This window comes from Salvelinus sp. IW2-2015, linkage group LG15, assembly GCF_002910315.2.
Source record: "Salvelinus sp. IW2-2015 linkage group LG15, ASM291031v2, whole genome shotgun sequence".
NCBI classification, from domain to species: Eukaryota; Metazoa; Chordata; class Actinopteri; order Salmoniformes; family Salmonidae; genus Salvelinus; species Salvelinus sp. IW2-2015.
The window spans coordinates 40,532,660-40,547,702 of NC_036855.1; the positions used below are offsets into that span (position 1 = coordinate 40,532,660).

A 15,043-nucleotide genomic window follows, 5' to 3' on the forward strand; every position below is an offset into this window, starting at 1 on the left:
ATGGCAGTAATGTCATTACATTCACTAATGTGTTCCTAGATCCCCAGGCACATTACGAGGAAGGACAGACAGCCAGAGCCTTCAAAACAAACTGTTGCCTAAAAAGATTGGAGATAAACTAGTCCTTGTATCGTCAATTCAGCTACTGTATAGACAACCTGGAAATTAATACCAAAAAGATTCCAAATCAAACTTAATAATTTGTATCAAAATAGATCTATGACATCTGATCATCCTGAGGTAACACAACCATTTAAAATGGACAAAAAAAATGTGTCAAGTTGAGTGGGGGTCAGCCATTTTAATTCCCAAAGTCAAAAGTGGAATTGACCCCAACGACCCAGATTCAAGTCCCTGTTGTGTCATTCTAAAACTGGTCTGACAGTTGCCACCAGACAAAGAGAGAGAGAGAGAGAGCCAACACCGGCCTCTTCAAGTTCCAGGAGGATCCCCCCACTAATACCTGTTGAAATGTTTGTTCACCACAATAACAAGTAGCCCTCATCTGTCTGTCTGTCAGACCTGGGCTGAAATACTATTTGAAATCATTTCATATACTTTAGCTGTGCTTGATTGAGTTTGCCTGGTGCAATGGACCCAATCAAATAGCTGTAGAAGAACACTGCAAACTCCGTCCATCTGGCACCACAGGCAGGCTCATGCAAATGCTAAAAGTATTTGAAAGATTTCAAATAGTATTTGAACCCAGGTCTGCTGACACCTGGCAGGGCAGAGCCGCCTTAGGGCTCCAGTTACGAGGCAGAGAGGGCAGCAGGAGATTTACACTGTGCAGCTGGAGGCGTGAAACACACCCTGCAGTCATTGTGGACCTAGAGGCCCTGAGTGGATCTCATGGCCATGGCATTTGGCCTTGGCTTTTTCTAAAACAGTTCCCCAACACGTGTGATACTGATTAACATTACGACGAGTGGGAAATACGAGTGGGAAATACAGGCCAATGCTTTTTCATGACAATATACAGTATACTGTACTGTAGGATACATATTTTTAATGCTGATGAATATAAGGTGTTTGTAAATAGTTTTAATAATAGGGGTTCCCCAAGGTTGAGCAACACTGGATCATGGCCTATTCAGATGGTTCATGGATAGTAGGATACAGCAGTGCAACCTAAATGTAAACATTAAAAAAAGACAGCACAGAGCTTAAAAATGCTTACCTCTTGCAGATAGCTTTTTGGTGTTGATTATTTTGGCGGCATATTCCTGTCCAGTACACAGCTTGACACATCTGCGCACCACTGAAAAGGCTCCCCTGTAGACAAAGAGAAAAGGAAGAGAACATCCGGTCAGACAAATTACATAGTGTTGTCGTGTCTGGACTATCATTAAATGTCATTAACTGGACTATCATTAAACTTATTTTATCAAATCAATTCTCGAGGTGTAATTATTATTACGTGATTAAGCTAATCATGTAAACTTTAATTAACTAGGAAGTCGGGGCACCACATAATTTTTTTATAGTCTCTATTTCCCGAATCGACTCTTCAGATATTTTCATATCTTATCGAGTACAGTCTTCTATGAATTATTATTAATCTTTACCTCATTAGTCTCATTCAAATGTAGTAAAATGTTTGGTTATCTGCACGAATCCTAGTTTCCATAATGAATCAGCAATATACAAATTGGCTTAATTATTTATTTACTAACTAACTAAATAATCACAGAAATGCATCACAAACAAACAGTAGATATTAGTTACTAACAATGATAGAAAAGCCCGTAGTGGGCTAAGCCGATATGACGGCTTGGTAGTCAAAGGAAATGGGTGGGGACTGAGAAAGAGCGGGAAAGACAAAATGGATTCACTACACACAGTTTATAATTATATTTATTGAAATGCTAATCCTTTGTACATGAACGGCCGCTCATTCGAGAATAATTGCAATGTATATATATTTACGCCCGTCTGTCGTTGTTGTCTTCTCTGTTGAAATCCTCGATTGTCCTGTTGGGTTCATCAGAGTCTCTGGTTAACTTTCCCAGAAGTCACAATGTATTTCGTGGTTGTAGGTGGTTAGAATGGATACTTCAGAGCACCATTCAGAAATGTTCTCATAGTATAGATGCTTCGTCAGTTGTCTGTATTCTCGTTCTAGACTTACGTAATGTCTAGCTGCAGACTAGTAATTATACATCTAAGATTTGCTCTTATTCTGTAGTGATCGATAGTCTCAGAGTTTAACCATTTCCAGCCATGTAGCCAAAGCGTGGTATGGTCTTGTCCTTTGGTAGAGTTGTAGTGCCAACTATTTCAACATGTCGCGTCAGCTGCATGTTTTCTAGTCTGGTCCGAATTTCTTCAGGAGTGGGTTTTATCCTCTGTCGAAGAAGGGGTGGATCTATGACGGCTAATGTGATGTCTGGGCTCATGGGGGTATGGCCACTGACTAGTTCATCTTTATTTGAAAATCCATACTCTCATTTAGAAGGTTAAAATCACATTACATCTTTTCACAAATAGTTTCATGTTTAATCACATACATTTCACAATATTTAGATGTAAACCTGACAGCTGGGACATTTTAAGAGATACCGTTATGTGTGTTCCCTGTCCTTCATGAGATCACCAAATGAAACACACTCATCATAACTGTCCCTCAACTGTCCACGTACCATTCACACATTCTCAGAAGTGGAAATATTGTTTAATTCTCACATTTTGGGGATTTAGGAGTTTGCCAAGTCTCTCTTTGTTCTGGTAGACTCTCTCAATACTGCATGGCAGTTTCTACCAGGTATTTATGGCCTGTTATAAAGTCATACAACTGTAGAGAGAGAGAGAGAGAGAGAGAGAGAGAGAGAGAGAGGAGGGGGGGCTATGATCCTCCCCCCAGGGCATGTCATGACAGTGTATAACATTAACATTGCAATGAAGGAGCCATAGTTTCTCTGAATGTTATACAAGGGGTCTTTTCTAATAACATTTTCTGCCAGCACAGCAGTGTGTCTGCCTTCTGTCCTTGGCTGGCGTGCTACTGGTGGTAATAGAATATACTATAAGAGTCTGGATAATAGGTTCCCCTGAGGTTCCCACCACAAAGTCAGCAAACACCGTAAGATCAGTGTGAGTGTGACACGTGCAAAGGTAAAAACACAAAAGCATGTGTTGTTTTGTTTGTTGTTGTTTTTTAAACCAAGTATGCCCGCTGCAAAATCTGTTCTGCAAACACTTTCTTTTCATGTCAATATTACTGAAGTATGAAAATCCACATTCAAAAAGAATCACAGTTTAGTTACAAATACTTGCTTTATCAGTTTGAACTAAATCAAAAGTCACATGCGCCGAACACAACAGGTGTAGAGCTTACGGTGAAATGCTTACTTACGAGCCCCTAACCAACAATGCAGTTGAAAAAAATACGGATAAGAATAAGAAATAAAAGTAACAAGTATTTAAAGAGCATCAGTAAAATAACAATAGCGAGACTATATACAGGGGGGTACCGGTACTGAGTCAATGTGCGGGGGCACCGGTTAGTTMAAGTAATATGTACATGTAGGTAGAATTATTAAAGTGACTATGCACAGATGATAACAACAGAGAATAGCAGCAGTGTAAAAGAGGGGTAGAGGGGGGCAATGCAAATAGTCTGGGTAGCCATTTGATTAGATGTTCTTGGGCTTGGGGGTAGAAGCTGTTTAGAAGCCTCTTGGACCTAGACTTGGCGCTCCGGTACCACTTGCCGTACGGTAGCAGAGAGAACAGTTTATGACTAGGGTGGCTGGAGTCTTTGACAATTTTTAGGGCCTTCCTCTGACACCGTATAGAGGTCCTGGATGGCAGGAAGCTTGACCCCAGTGATGTACTGGGCCGTACGCACTACCCTCTGTAGTGCCATACCTGGCAGCGATGCAACCAGTCAAGATGCTCTTGATGGTGCAGCTGTAGAACCTTTTGAGGATCTGAGGACCCATGCCAAATCTTTTCAGTCTCCTGAGGGGGAATAGATTTTGTTGTGCCCTCTTCACGACTGTCTTGGTCTGCATGGGCCATGTTAGTTCGTTGGTGATGTGGACACCAAGGAACTTGAAGCTCTCAACCTGCTCCACTGCAGCCCCGTCAATGAGAATGGGAGGCGTGCTTGACATTATCACTGATATTACACCGTTTGGAAAATATTACACTGTTTGGAAAAGGAAAAGCAAGGGTTAAACTTCAGCTATTCAGACATGAATATTAACACTTTCACAGACACACATTCATGTTGTCACACATTTCAACAAACAATTCAACAACACATCCATAAGGAGGACCGAGTGAAGCCCACACTCCTTGCATGTCTTCCCTGCCTTGAGCACAGCTGGTTTGTGTGTGCAGGTGGGCTAGGCAGAGCTCCCAGCTACCAGAGTCAATATCTTAACACAGTGCTCTTTATTTTTTCCTGTTTCTTCCCTGTATGTCTCTGAAGAGACGTTAAAGTGATTTATCTTGTCAGCCGACTGGGGCATGGAGGGGTGGAGGGGGAGGGGGGCCGTGTGGCCTTTCCCCTCCTCTTCTGGGCCACTCGCACCTCGCCCCGCATAGCTGGAATGACTGAAGGCTGCTGGGAAATCAGAAAGCTACACACTCAGTGCACGTAATGGGGCCTGGTAGAGACACATGGACGAGCACACACACCCTACATATAATGGCGACTGGAGAGAGACACACTGAGAGACGCACTCACACACTGAAACATACACGTCTTACTCTTTTTCATTTTTCACACACACACACACACACACACACACACACACACACACACACACACACACACACACACACACACACACACACACACACACCACAACAACAACTGCGCCTGGAAAGTTCACACTCGGCCAGGTCTCTTTTTGGGAGGCATAAACACACCACAGAGAGAAACAGCATAGGCCTACTTAGCCTATTCCATAACACAGCGCAACACAGTTAGAAACCTACAAGATAATGGACGTGAATGTTATTTTTTAATAGTTTGACACCCTGTTTGTAAGCTTTAAAAAATATATAAATCTCAACCGTTTATCTTTTCCAGTGATGAAGACATGGATGTCTCATGGTATGGTGAGGTATGCAAAATGGGTGAACTGAATGTTTTGGCATTCAGGTCCAAAATGTCACTTTCTAAGCACTTCTAATATGTATGGAAGGTTTAGTTCAAATCAAAAGGGATGCTGACAAAAAGTGATTGAATTAAAAGCAACACTACAATCACAGCTCGGTCGTTCCACGAAATGAGTGCCTATGATATTTTAAGTAGAAATGATGCTCCAATATTAAAAATCTGTTATACTAAATGAAGTGCACTTTAATATAGTCCACATGGAGAATTCAGTAAATCAGATTTTTTTATTTAAATAAAGGGTTGATAAAGTGCCAAAATTCAGCATTTTGACATGTCCCTCTGTCAACCCTGTGTCACTTTTAGGAAGAGTTCAGTCAAATTAATCCAAAGATTACTAAATMTCACCATCATTGTAAAGGCCTAGTGATTTTGCTGTTTTGACAAAGTAATTTCAGAAGATTATTATTTGTATTCATGTGATTAGCGCAAACATTTTACCCCTTTAAAATAACGTACCATTCCCACAAGATAAATTATTCACAGCAGGTTACATCATTTGGGTCTTCTGAACAGTATGGTGGAAAATGAAGTAAGTTCTCTTTTTTTGGTCTATTTAATTTTTTTAATCATCTTTGACTAGGGCTGGGCGATAAATCAATATCAATAATTATCGAGGTAACAATAACAATATAAAAATATTTAGAATCATTTTCGATAATGTCGATATAGAGTCATTAGGTACAGCAGTCCATTTCACCTCTGTGAAACAGCAGGAACGTGTGGAGAAGTGACAATATGCACGTGGAGAGGTATACGCCCACTATAAACCACTGATGGAGTAGCCACAATTAACCACGAAAAATTAGTGATGTAGGCGAAAACAGTGGCAGTGATAGCCATGGAGAAGGAGCAGCTTCCAACAATTTTTTTTWAAATAAAAAGATAAAAACTGTTTCAGTAATTTGGAAGTGGTTTGGCTTTTTGAAGTCCGACAAAAAGCAGAGCAATGTTCGGTGCAAATTGTGCCGTAGACAGGTGGCTACGAAGTCTGGTAATACGACAAACCTTTTTCAACATCTGAAGCAAAAATCACTCTTGGAACATGGAGGAAGTTTGAGTTTGCACCATGGTATTGATAAACGTCCCTCAAGCACCAGCCAATCTAGGGATGTTTGCCCGAAGCAGTCAACACTGACAGCGTTTATGCACTACAAGCAAACATCGAAAAGACAAAGACATCACAAATGCTAATATGCATTGCATTGCTAAGGACATGCTACCAATTAGCACAGTCGAAAAGGAAGGTTTCAAGKGGCTTATCAATTTAATTGACCCTAGGTACGTGCTCCCTGGCCGCAAACATGTAACAAATTTCCTTCAAGTATAATTGTATGTGTAGCTCACATAATATATATTTTTTTACCTTTATTTAACTAGGCAAGTCAGTTAAGAACAACTTCTTATTTACAATGACGGCCTATCGGGGAACAGTGGGTTAACTGCCTTGTTCAGGGGTAGAACGACAGATTTTTACCTTGTCAGCTCGGGCATTCAATCTAGCAACCTTTCGGTTACTGGCCCAATGCTCTAACCACTGTTTGTTCAGGCATTCTTGAGTTTGAAGAAGGTATGCTCCTTTTAAACATTATTTGATTAATATCGTGATAATTATCGTTATCGAATGAAAATATATAGATATCGTGATAATTTATTTGCCATATCGCCCAGCCCTAGAACACATAAATAATTCCTAATTTGATGAACACCATGTGGTCCCATGCTCTTCACCACATGAGTAATGGCCGATCTTCACCTAAAACCTGAAACCTCTTATTGTCAACCCTGTTAGAGGCCCAACGGTAACTTTATCAGGTTGACATTATGTGAGTTTAAATTGTACAAGGAATACTTAAACAAATAAAATAAAAATTAAATGAATCGCAAACATGCGTTTAAATAATAGTTGGGAAGTTACATACAGTTGAAGTTGGAAGTTTACATACACCTTAGCCAAATACATTTAATTCAGTTTCACAATTCCTGACATTTAATCCAAGTAAAAATTTCCTGTCTTAGGTCAGTTAGGATCACCACTTCATTTTAAGAATGTGAAATGTCAGAATAATAGTAGAGAGAATTATTTATTTCAGCTTTTATTTCTTTCATCACATTCCCAGTGGGTCAGAAGTTTACATACACTCAATTAGTATTTGGTAGCATTGCCTTTAAATTGTATAACTTGGGTCAAACATTTTGGGTAGCCTTCCACAAGCTTCCCACAATAAGTTGGATGAATTTTGTCCCAGTCCTCCTGACAGAGCTGGTGTAATGGAGTGAGGTTTGTAGGCCTCCTTGCTCGCACATGCTTTTTCAGTTCTGCCCACAAATTTTATCTGGGATTGAGGTCAGGGCTTTGTGATGGCCACTCCAATACCTTGACTTTGTTGACAACTTTGGAAGTATGCATGGGGTCATTGTCCATTTGGAAGACGCATTTGAGACCAAGCTTTAACTTCCTGACTGATGTCTGGAGTTGTTGCTTCAATATATCCACATAATTTTCATTCCTCGTGATGTCATTATTTTGTGAAGTGCACCAGTACCTCCTGCAGCAAAGCACCCCCACAACATGATACTGCCACGCCCGTGTTTCACGGTTGGGATGGTGATCTTCGGCTTGCAAGKCTCGCCCTTTTTTCTCCAAACTTTTTCCGCCAAACAGTTCTATTTTTGTTTCATCAGACATTTCTCCAAAAAGTACAATCTTTGTCCCTGTTACGGATACAGGTATCCTATGTGCATTTGTTTTCTCTCCTTCTGCCCTAGTCACAGGTGGCAGTCATCAGTCGCCACTGAAGACACACCTGCTCCTTTCCCCTTACCCAATCATATCCCCTTTCCCTTGGTTTAAAAACCCAGTCAGTTGTTTTCCCAAACTCTCTCTCTCTCTTTGGATTGAGTTATCTCTCTTTTGTTTTTGCACCTACATGTCACATTTGTCCATTATTATGTGAGTATGTATTGTTATGGTGTGTGACTGTTTGTTTGTGGGAAAAAGGGGTACAAAGCCAAGTCGCCCATGGGCATACATTACCAATAGGAAAACTTTGTCTAAGTACACTAGTTGGAACTGGGCGGACCAACCACAGTATTTTATTGGTTAGTTAGCTAGCGGTTATTGAAGCAGGTAAGACTAGCTTAGGGGTTTTGGGATATTTATTATTTCTTTCCTTGGGTCCAGCTCAGCACCCCCCCCCTTACTGTGTGTTTAACAAATAAACCACAAGTGTTTGACGGTAGATTTAAGTTGTCTGTTATTAGTTCTCCCTGTTCCTATTCACGATTGTGATTTGCATGAGATATGTTACGGGTCTTGTTTCCATCCCCCCTAGACTGCAGGGCCAAAGGGGTTTGTAACAGTCCCCGTGTGCAGATGCAAACCGTAGTCTGGCTTTTTTATGGCGGTTTTGGAGCAGTGGCTTCTTCCTTGCTGAGTGGCCTTTCAGGTTATGTCGATATAGGACCTGTTTTACTGTGGATATAGATACTTTGTACCCGTTTCCTCCAGCATCTTCACAAGGTCCTTTGCTGTTGTTCTTGGATTGATTTGCACTTCTCGCACCAAAGTACGTTCTCTCTAGGAGACAGAACGCATCTCCTTCCTGAGTGGTATGACGGCTGCGTGGTCCCATGGTGTTTATACTTGCGTACTATTGTTTGACAGATGAACGTGCTACCTTCAGGCATTTGGAAATTGCTCCCAGGGATGAACCAGACTTGTGGAGGTCTACAATTTTATCTCTGGAGGTCTTGGCTGATTTCTTTTGATTTTCCCATGATGTCAAGCAAAGAGGCACTGAGTTTGAAGGTAGGTCTTGAAATACATCCACAGGTACACCTCCAATTGACTCAAATTATGTCAATTGCCTATCAGAAGCTTCTAAAGCCATGACATATTTTTTTTGATTTTCCCAAGCTGTTTAAAGACAGTCAACTTAGTGTATGTAAACTTCTGACCCACTGGAATTGTGATACAGTGAATTATAAGTGAAATAATCTGTCTGCAAACAATTGTTGGAAAAATTACTTGTGTCATGCACAAAGTAGATGTCCTAATCGACATGCCAAAACTATAGTTTGTTAACAAGAAATGTATGGAGTGGTTGAAAAACGAGTTTTAATGACTCCAACCTAAGTGTATGTACATTTCTGACTTCAACTGTAAGTGTCTAAGAGGGTTGACATATATTGTGGTACCGTACAAGTGCAGATCAAATAAAATATTCTTAGTTCACAGGATTTAATGCCTGAGATATATTTTCTTCTAAGTCTGTAGGCTCAACATATCCACCATGCAACTGAATGTTGAAAGAAGAGATATTTTAAAGTGAATTTCATAAAAAGTCCAAAAGGCACCAATTTTGTGGAACGACACAGCTACAGCAGACCTACGTAACAACCCACAGCAGCACTACAGTTAGAGCTACGGAAGGCAAGTCTGGTGGTTTACGATTTAGTTTCAACAGTGTAATTGCACATCCCAACATAATCCACAGGTGCTGGACCTGACAGAGAAGGGAAAGGCAGCACACGGTATATGCCGCTCCTGTGCTTTATGACAAGGTTTCAGTGGGCTTATACTGTAGCTCAATGCTTTATATGCTCTGGGTTGGAGACATACAGTATAGACAGCTTTACAACACCATCCATACTTTAGATGTTGGATTTAGTGTGGCAATAACCCCTAGAGTCTATTGACGCATTAGTCAATATAAGTAACATAACACCGATATGTCCGTTTTTGTTTTGTCTGCTTCTCAATCCACCACATCTGCCTATGGGGGCCTTCCACATCTGCGGTGGAAGATGGTTGAGCTATAGCGGTGTTTGTCTCACGAAAATGGCTATAGCTACCACTCTATGGAAAGGGGAGACTCTCACAAACACGATGGTGGTCTCCGTTTTGCTCTACGACCCCCCAAAAGTGGCACAGGACTCGTCTGACGGTAACTGGTACCCGGTTTATAAAATTAATGGAAGTATGGAGGTAGTTTTGTGCATACCCCAAAAAAGGGGTTAAATATGTGTATTAAAAAAACTAATTTTTTCTTAAGATTTTTTTTTTTACTGTCTTTTTTGCCATTTATGAATGTTATTCAATGTGTTTCTATGGGAATTGGTACTAAAGGCCAATTTCAATATCTTAATCAAATAATTGTTTTATATATATATWTTATACCTAAAGGGGTCCTAAATATACATTGTCATATTTATGTGGTTAAAAACGATTGCCATTTAAAGGGTCGGTGCGTCAACATTTCGTCCATTGATCCTAAAAGACAATGACCAAAAATATAGCTTAGTTTTCTTTATTTACTTACCCCATAGCCAGAATTAGCGTCGCTGCTAGTGAAACAATAGGAATGGTAGGGCCTATGGTAGGATGCTTAAAAAAGCAAGCCCAAATCCTCAGTCCCTTCAAACCAAATGGTATAGCAACAAAAATACCATAACAAGTTTCACATATAGAATGTGGATATTATAGGAATACTGGTATTTATAGYACGTTTCCTGTAAAATAACTACTTTGAGAATACACACCAATACTGCACTATGTGTACATATAGAGGGTAGCTGGTTTCTGAATTACAGTGAAGTAGTCATACCACTGACAGGCTTTTCTGAGCAGTTTTGACTGCAACTAAGCTTAGAATGTTTGATTGATTAAAAACAAGTTCATTGATTAAGTCATGAAAAATAGGAAGAATTTAATAAACCACCGTTGGTGCTATGATGACAAATATACCTCTGTGGTCAAAATGACCCCAGTTGGTTGTATGAAGGTTAACACAAGCAGGTGATCTGTCTATCTGGTCAAAATCACTCCAATAGGTACCCCTTCGCCCTCTGGTAGTATGGACAACTTAATATTATGTCTCAAATAAATACTTTAGATTTTCTCTAGAAAGACTACCTTTTAGAGCATACACACCAATACAGCTCTGGATGTAGATTCAGAACATATATATGTTCTGTATTGCAGTTCTACCAAGTATTTATAACATTGGCAGACYTTGTACACCATTGGCAGATTTTTATATGCACTAAAATAAAGGTTATTTTGGTTTTTAACACAGCCATATGATACGTGGTATAGAAAAGTACAATCTTAGGTGAGTACATGGAGAGCTAGATCTCTGCAGATTATCTGTTTATCTGGTCAAAATCACTGTTACAGGTCCCCCATCACCCTATGGTGGTACACACAAAAAGGTTTCGAAAAGGGTTCTTCAGCTGACCCCATAAGAAAACRGTTTTTGGTTCCAGATAGAACCCTTTTGGCTTCCATGTAGAACCCTCTCTGCAAAGGGTTTTACATGGAACCCAAAAGGGTTCTACCTGAACCAAAAATAATTATTCAAAGGGGTTCTCCTCGGGGGACAGCCAAATAACCCTTTTAGGTTCTAGATAGCACCTTTTTTTCTAAGAGTGTTTGGATAACCTGGTATTATGACTCCAGAAAAACATACACTGAGTATACAAAACATGAAGAACAGATTTTTCCATGACAGACTGACCAGGTGAAAGCTATGATCCCTTATTGATGTCAATTGTTAAATCCACTTCAATCAGTGTAGATGAAGGGGAGGAGATTTAAGGATTTTTAAGCCTTGAGACAATTGACACATGGATTGTGTATGTGTGCCATTCAGAGGGTGAATGGGCAAGACAAAATATTTGAAAGCCTTTGAATGGGGAATGGTAGGAGGTGCCAGGCGCACCAGTTTGAGTGTGTCAAGAACTGCAATGCTGCTGGGGTTTTCACGCTCAACAGTTTCCCGTATCAAGAATGTCCACCGCACAAAGGACCGCACAAAGGACATCCATCCAGCCAACTTGACACAACTGTGTGAAGCACTGGAGTCAACAAGGGCCAGCATCCCTGTGGATTGATTTCAACACCTTGTAGAGTCCATACCCCGACGAATTGATGCTGTTCTGAGGGTAAAAGAGGGGGGGGTTCAACTTAATATTAAGAAGGTGTAGATTCAAATAAAAGGTCCTATCTATCAAATTACAATAGGTGGAATTGGGTGTTTTTGGCTGGGGTCCATATTGCTACCAAAACTAGGGCTGGGCGGTATACCGTATTTTACTATATACCGGTATAGATGAACAGACCGGTTTGAGTTTTTACTTTACCTTCTATAATGATATTTCAATGTTTGGTTTGTTAAATGTGATACACAACTCCAGCGCATATAATGTCTGTTTTTATAGTTTCCTCTGTTTGCTACTTGAGTCATCTCTCTCCTTCCTCCTGTTGCTGCATTCCGCTAACCACACCAAGCCCTGCACCCTGTCACTCAAGAAGAGAGCCGTCGCTGGACCACGGAGTCACGAGCACTTTATAGATTACCATTAGCGGCTAACACAAATGATTTTAGCAATAAACTAGCGAACAGTAGTTTGCAGACAGTAAGATACACACACCAATAGTGTAATTATAGACCGCTTGTGGAAATCAGCATGTCACCAACATTGTTGCATCCATCGGCACATGCAGAGTGAACGTCAAGAAAGCAAGAAAGTGCTRGTGACTCCGTAGTCCAGKAACTGCTCTCTTCTTGAGTGACAGATTTGTTGCCTATATCATGCAGCACGGTACAGTGTGGAAATGATAATAAAAGTGCAGGAAATGCAGAAATGTATGAAAATGCTGAAAATTATTTTGGTTTGGAGTTGGATTGAACAGTATAAATGGAGAAAGACCCATTGAAATCACTTCTACTTTATGTGTTGCCACAATAGGGTCAGGAGATACTCAGAAAGCATATTTAGAACTTTTACTATTCAAAAACATCAAATACCATCAAAATGATATATTTTGTCCATATCTCCCAGCCCTAACAGAAACACTACTAAACAATGATTTAGAATGTTCAATTGATTAAAAACAAGTTGATTGACAAAGTCAATTTAATAAACCACTAATGAGCTATGATGACAAATATACCTCTGTGGTCAAAATGACCCCAYTCGGTTGTATGAAGGTTAACAAAAGTCCCCCGGGAAGAACATACCTTCATCAATGGGTGCTAAAGGTAGTTTGTGTCTATGAATGGGCTACTGCCATAATATGCATCAAACTCAGAGGCTCATGTTGTGAAAAAAACACATGAAAGTTAATTTGAGATGAATTTTCAATCGGCCTATCTCAACCGGTGGCCTCTTTTTGGTGAATGTTTAGAACCGAATCTCATCGGTGAAAGAAACGTTCGCTCCCTAATTTGAATACTGCTACTACTGCTTCTTGAGCTGCAAACAACAATTACCTGCAAATAAATTACAAAATCGTTGTCTGAATTTGGTGAAACCTCACTGCAGAAACATTAGTAGTGGGGCGAGCATGTCTTTCTGGTCCCTTCTATTTATTTAAGTGCTTAAAAATATTAATTTAGAATAACAGGAAATTAGCTTTAAAACTGCAACATTTTCTCTAAGCCTCGTGGCAAAATGTGTAGAATAGCATGAGATTAGCAATAAAACTGCACATTTTTCTCTGCGGGGGCTTGCTCGAAAGTTGCAGCGCAGCAAAACACAGCCGCCCCATTTATAGACAGCTCAAAATGTCAGTCTCCCGGACCGCTACCTGTGGTTGTTGCCTGCTGATAGGGTGATAGGGGGGGAGCCAGGGAGAGAGCTCGCCAACCAAAGCAATATTACCCAATGCCTATGGAGAGCTTTGTTTAGACGCATTGACCAACTACTGCCATAATATTTTTAAGAGCGCAGGGAACAAGAATCTCGTGTGTGTGTGAAGAGAGACAGCGTATTTTGAGCGAGCTGTCACCCTTGCGCCGCTGTCACCCCGAAAAAGACCACCGCAACAACACAAACCCACACCCACGCAAACGACAAGTCAGCGACTGCAAATTACCAAAACAAATAGGCTTACTTTCCCAGCTCTTCATATAGCTGAAATTCATCCGTGAATCGTGTACAGGTTGTCACAGCCATGTCTCCGTATCTCGTGCTTCTCTCACGGCTGCTCCTTTGCTTGYTATGATCCTCCTGCGCGGTATGTAGCCAAATTCTTCTCAAAATATGAGTACTCTTTCTGCGCTGCAGGCGACTCAAAGATACCCTAATACGGCAGCCGATAGGTTATGGTTTGATAAGGATGGCAGGTGTGCGTCTAAGGTGGTTATTGACTCTCGTCTCCCCCACTATTTTCTACWGTAGTGTACTGTATCGTTCCTCACCAGCTCACTCAACTGTGCAAAGCGAAGCGCTCCAAAGCCCTATAGCTCGATCTGCTCAGCGCTGCCCTCGATTGGGCGCTGCGCTTAACTGCGTGCCTGGGTAACGTAATCGCGGCGCCAGTGCTTCCAAATAGGGACAAATTTAAGACCTAGGTTATTTGTGTTTTGCGTAAGGCGCATAATGTAGATTTCACTACAGATATYAAACGTAATGACAATGTAGTACAAACAATAGCCTAATACATATATTATGTTAACCCTCCTGCTGTGTTCCGGTCGAATTATAAGTTCTCTCTCTGAAAAAATGTAGTTCGTTTAATAATATGATTGTCATAAAGTTCCATGACTTTGTCCACACAGGGCATCTGAACACACAATATAAAATTTGATGATTTTCATGACATTTTGTGTGTTTTATTTAACTTTTGTACACCTGTGGTGTTCCCGGTCAAAAACAACCGATCATTAGAAATGAATGGGTGAGATTACTGTATAAAATTGAGTTCAGGCACATGCCCATTCATCAGATGGACACACTTCCTCTCCCAGGCCCCCACATGCATGTGTGTTTGAACACACACACACACACACACCCCTTATTGGCTTCCATGGCAACCCCCACAGGAACCTTTCCCCAATATAATCTTTCCCCCACGGGAACCACACCTGTTGGCATTCTCACAAACAATCGCAACATTGTTTC

At 40.7% G+C, this 15,043-nt stretch overlaps 1 protein-coding gene across 1 annotated transcript in view; it reads right to left on the minus strand.

The window, feature by feature from the left end:
- camk2b1 (calcium/calmodulin-dependent protein kinase (CaM kinase) II beta 1) overlaps positions 1-14,404 on the minus strand; it is an 89,304-nt gene extending 74,900 nt beyond the window's left edge. The window contains 2 exon segments of the mRNA XM_070447142.1: positions 1,181-1,275; positions 14,034-14,404. Coding sequence (XP_070303243.1) covers positions 1,181-1,275; positions 14,034-14,095 — 157 coding nt within the window. The 5' untranslated portion in view covers positions 14,096-14,404.
- Between the last annotated feature and the right edge of the window lie 639 nt (positions 14,405-15,043).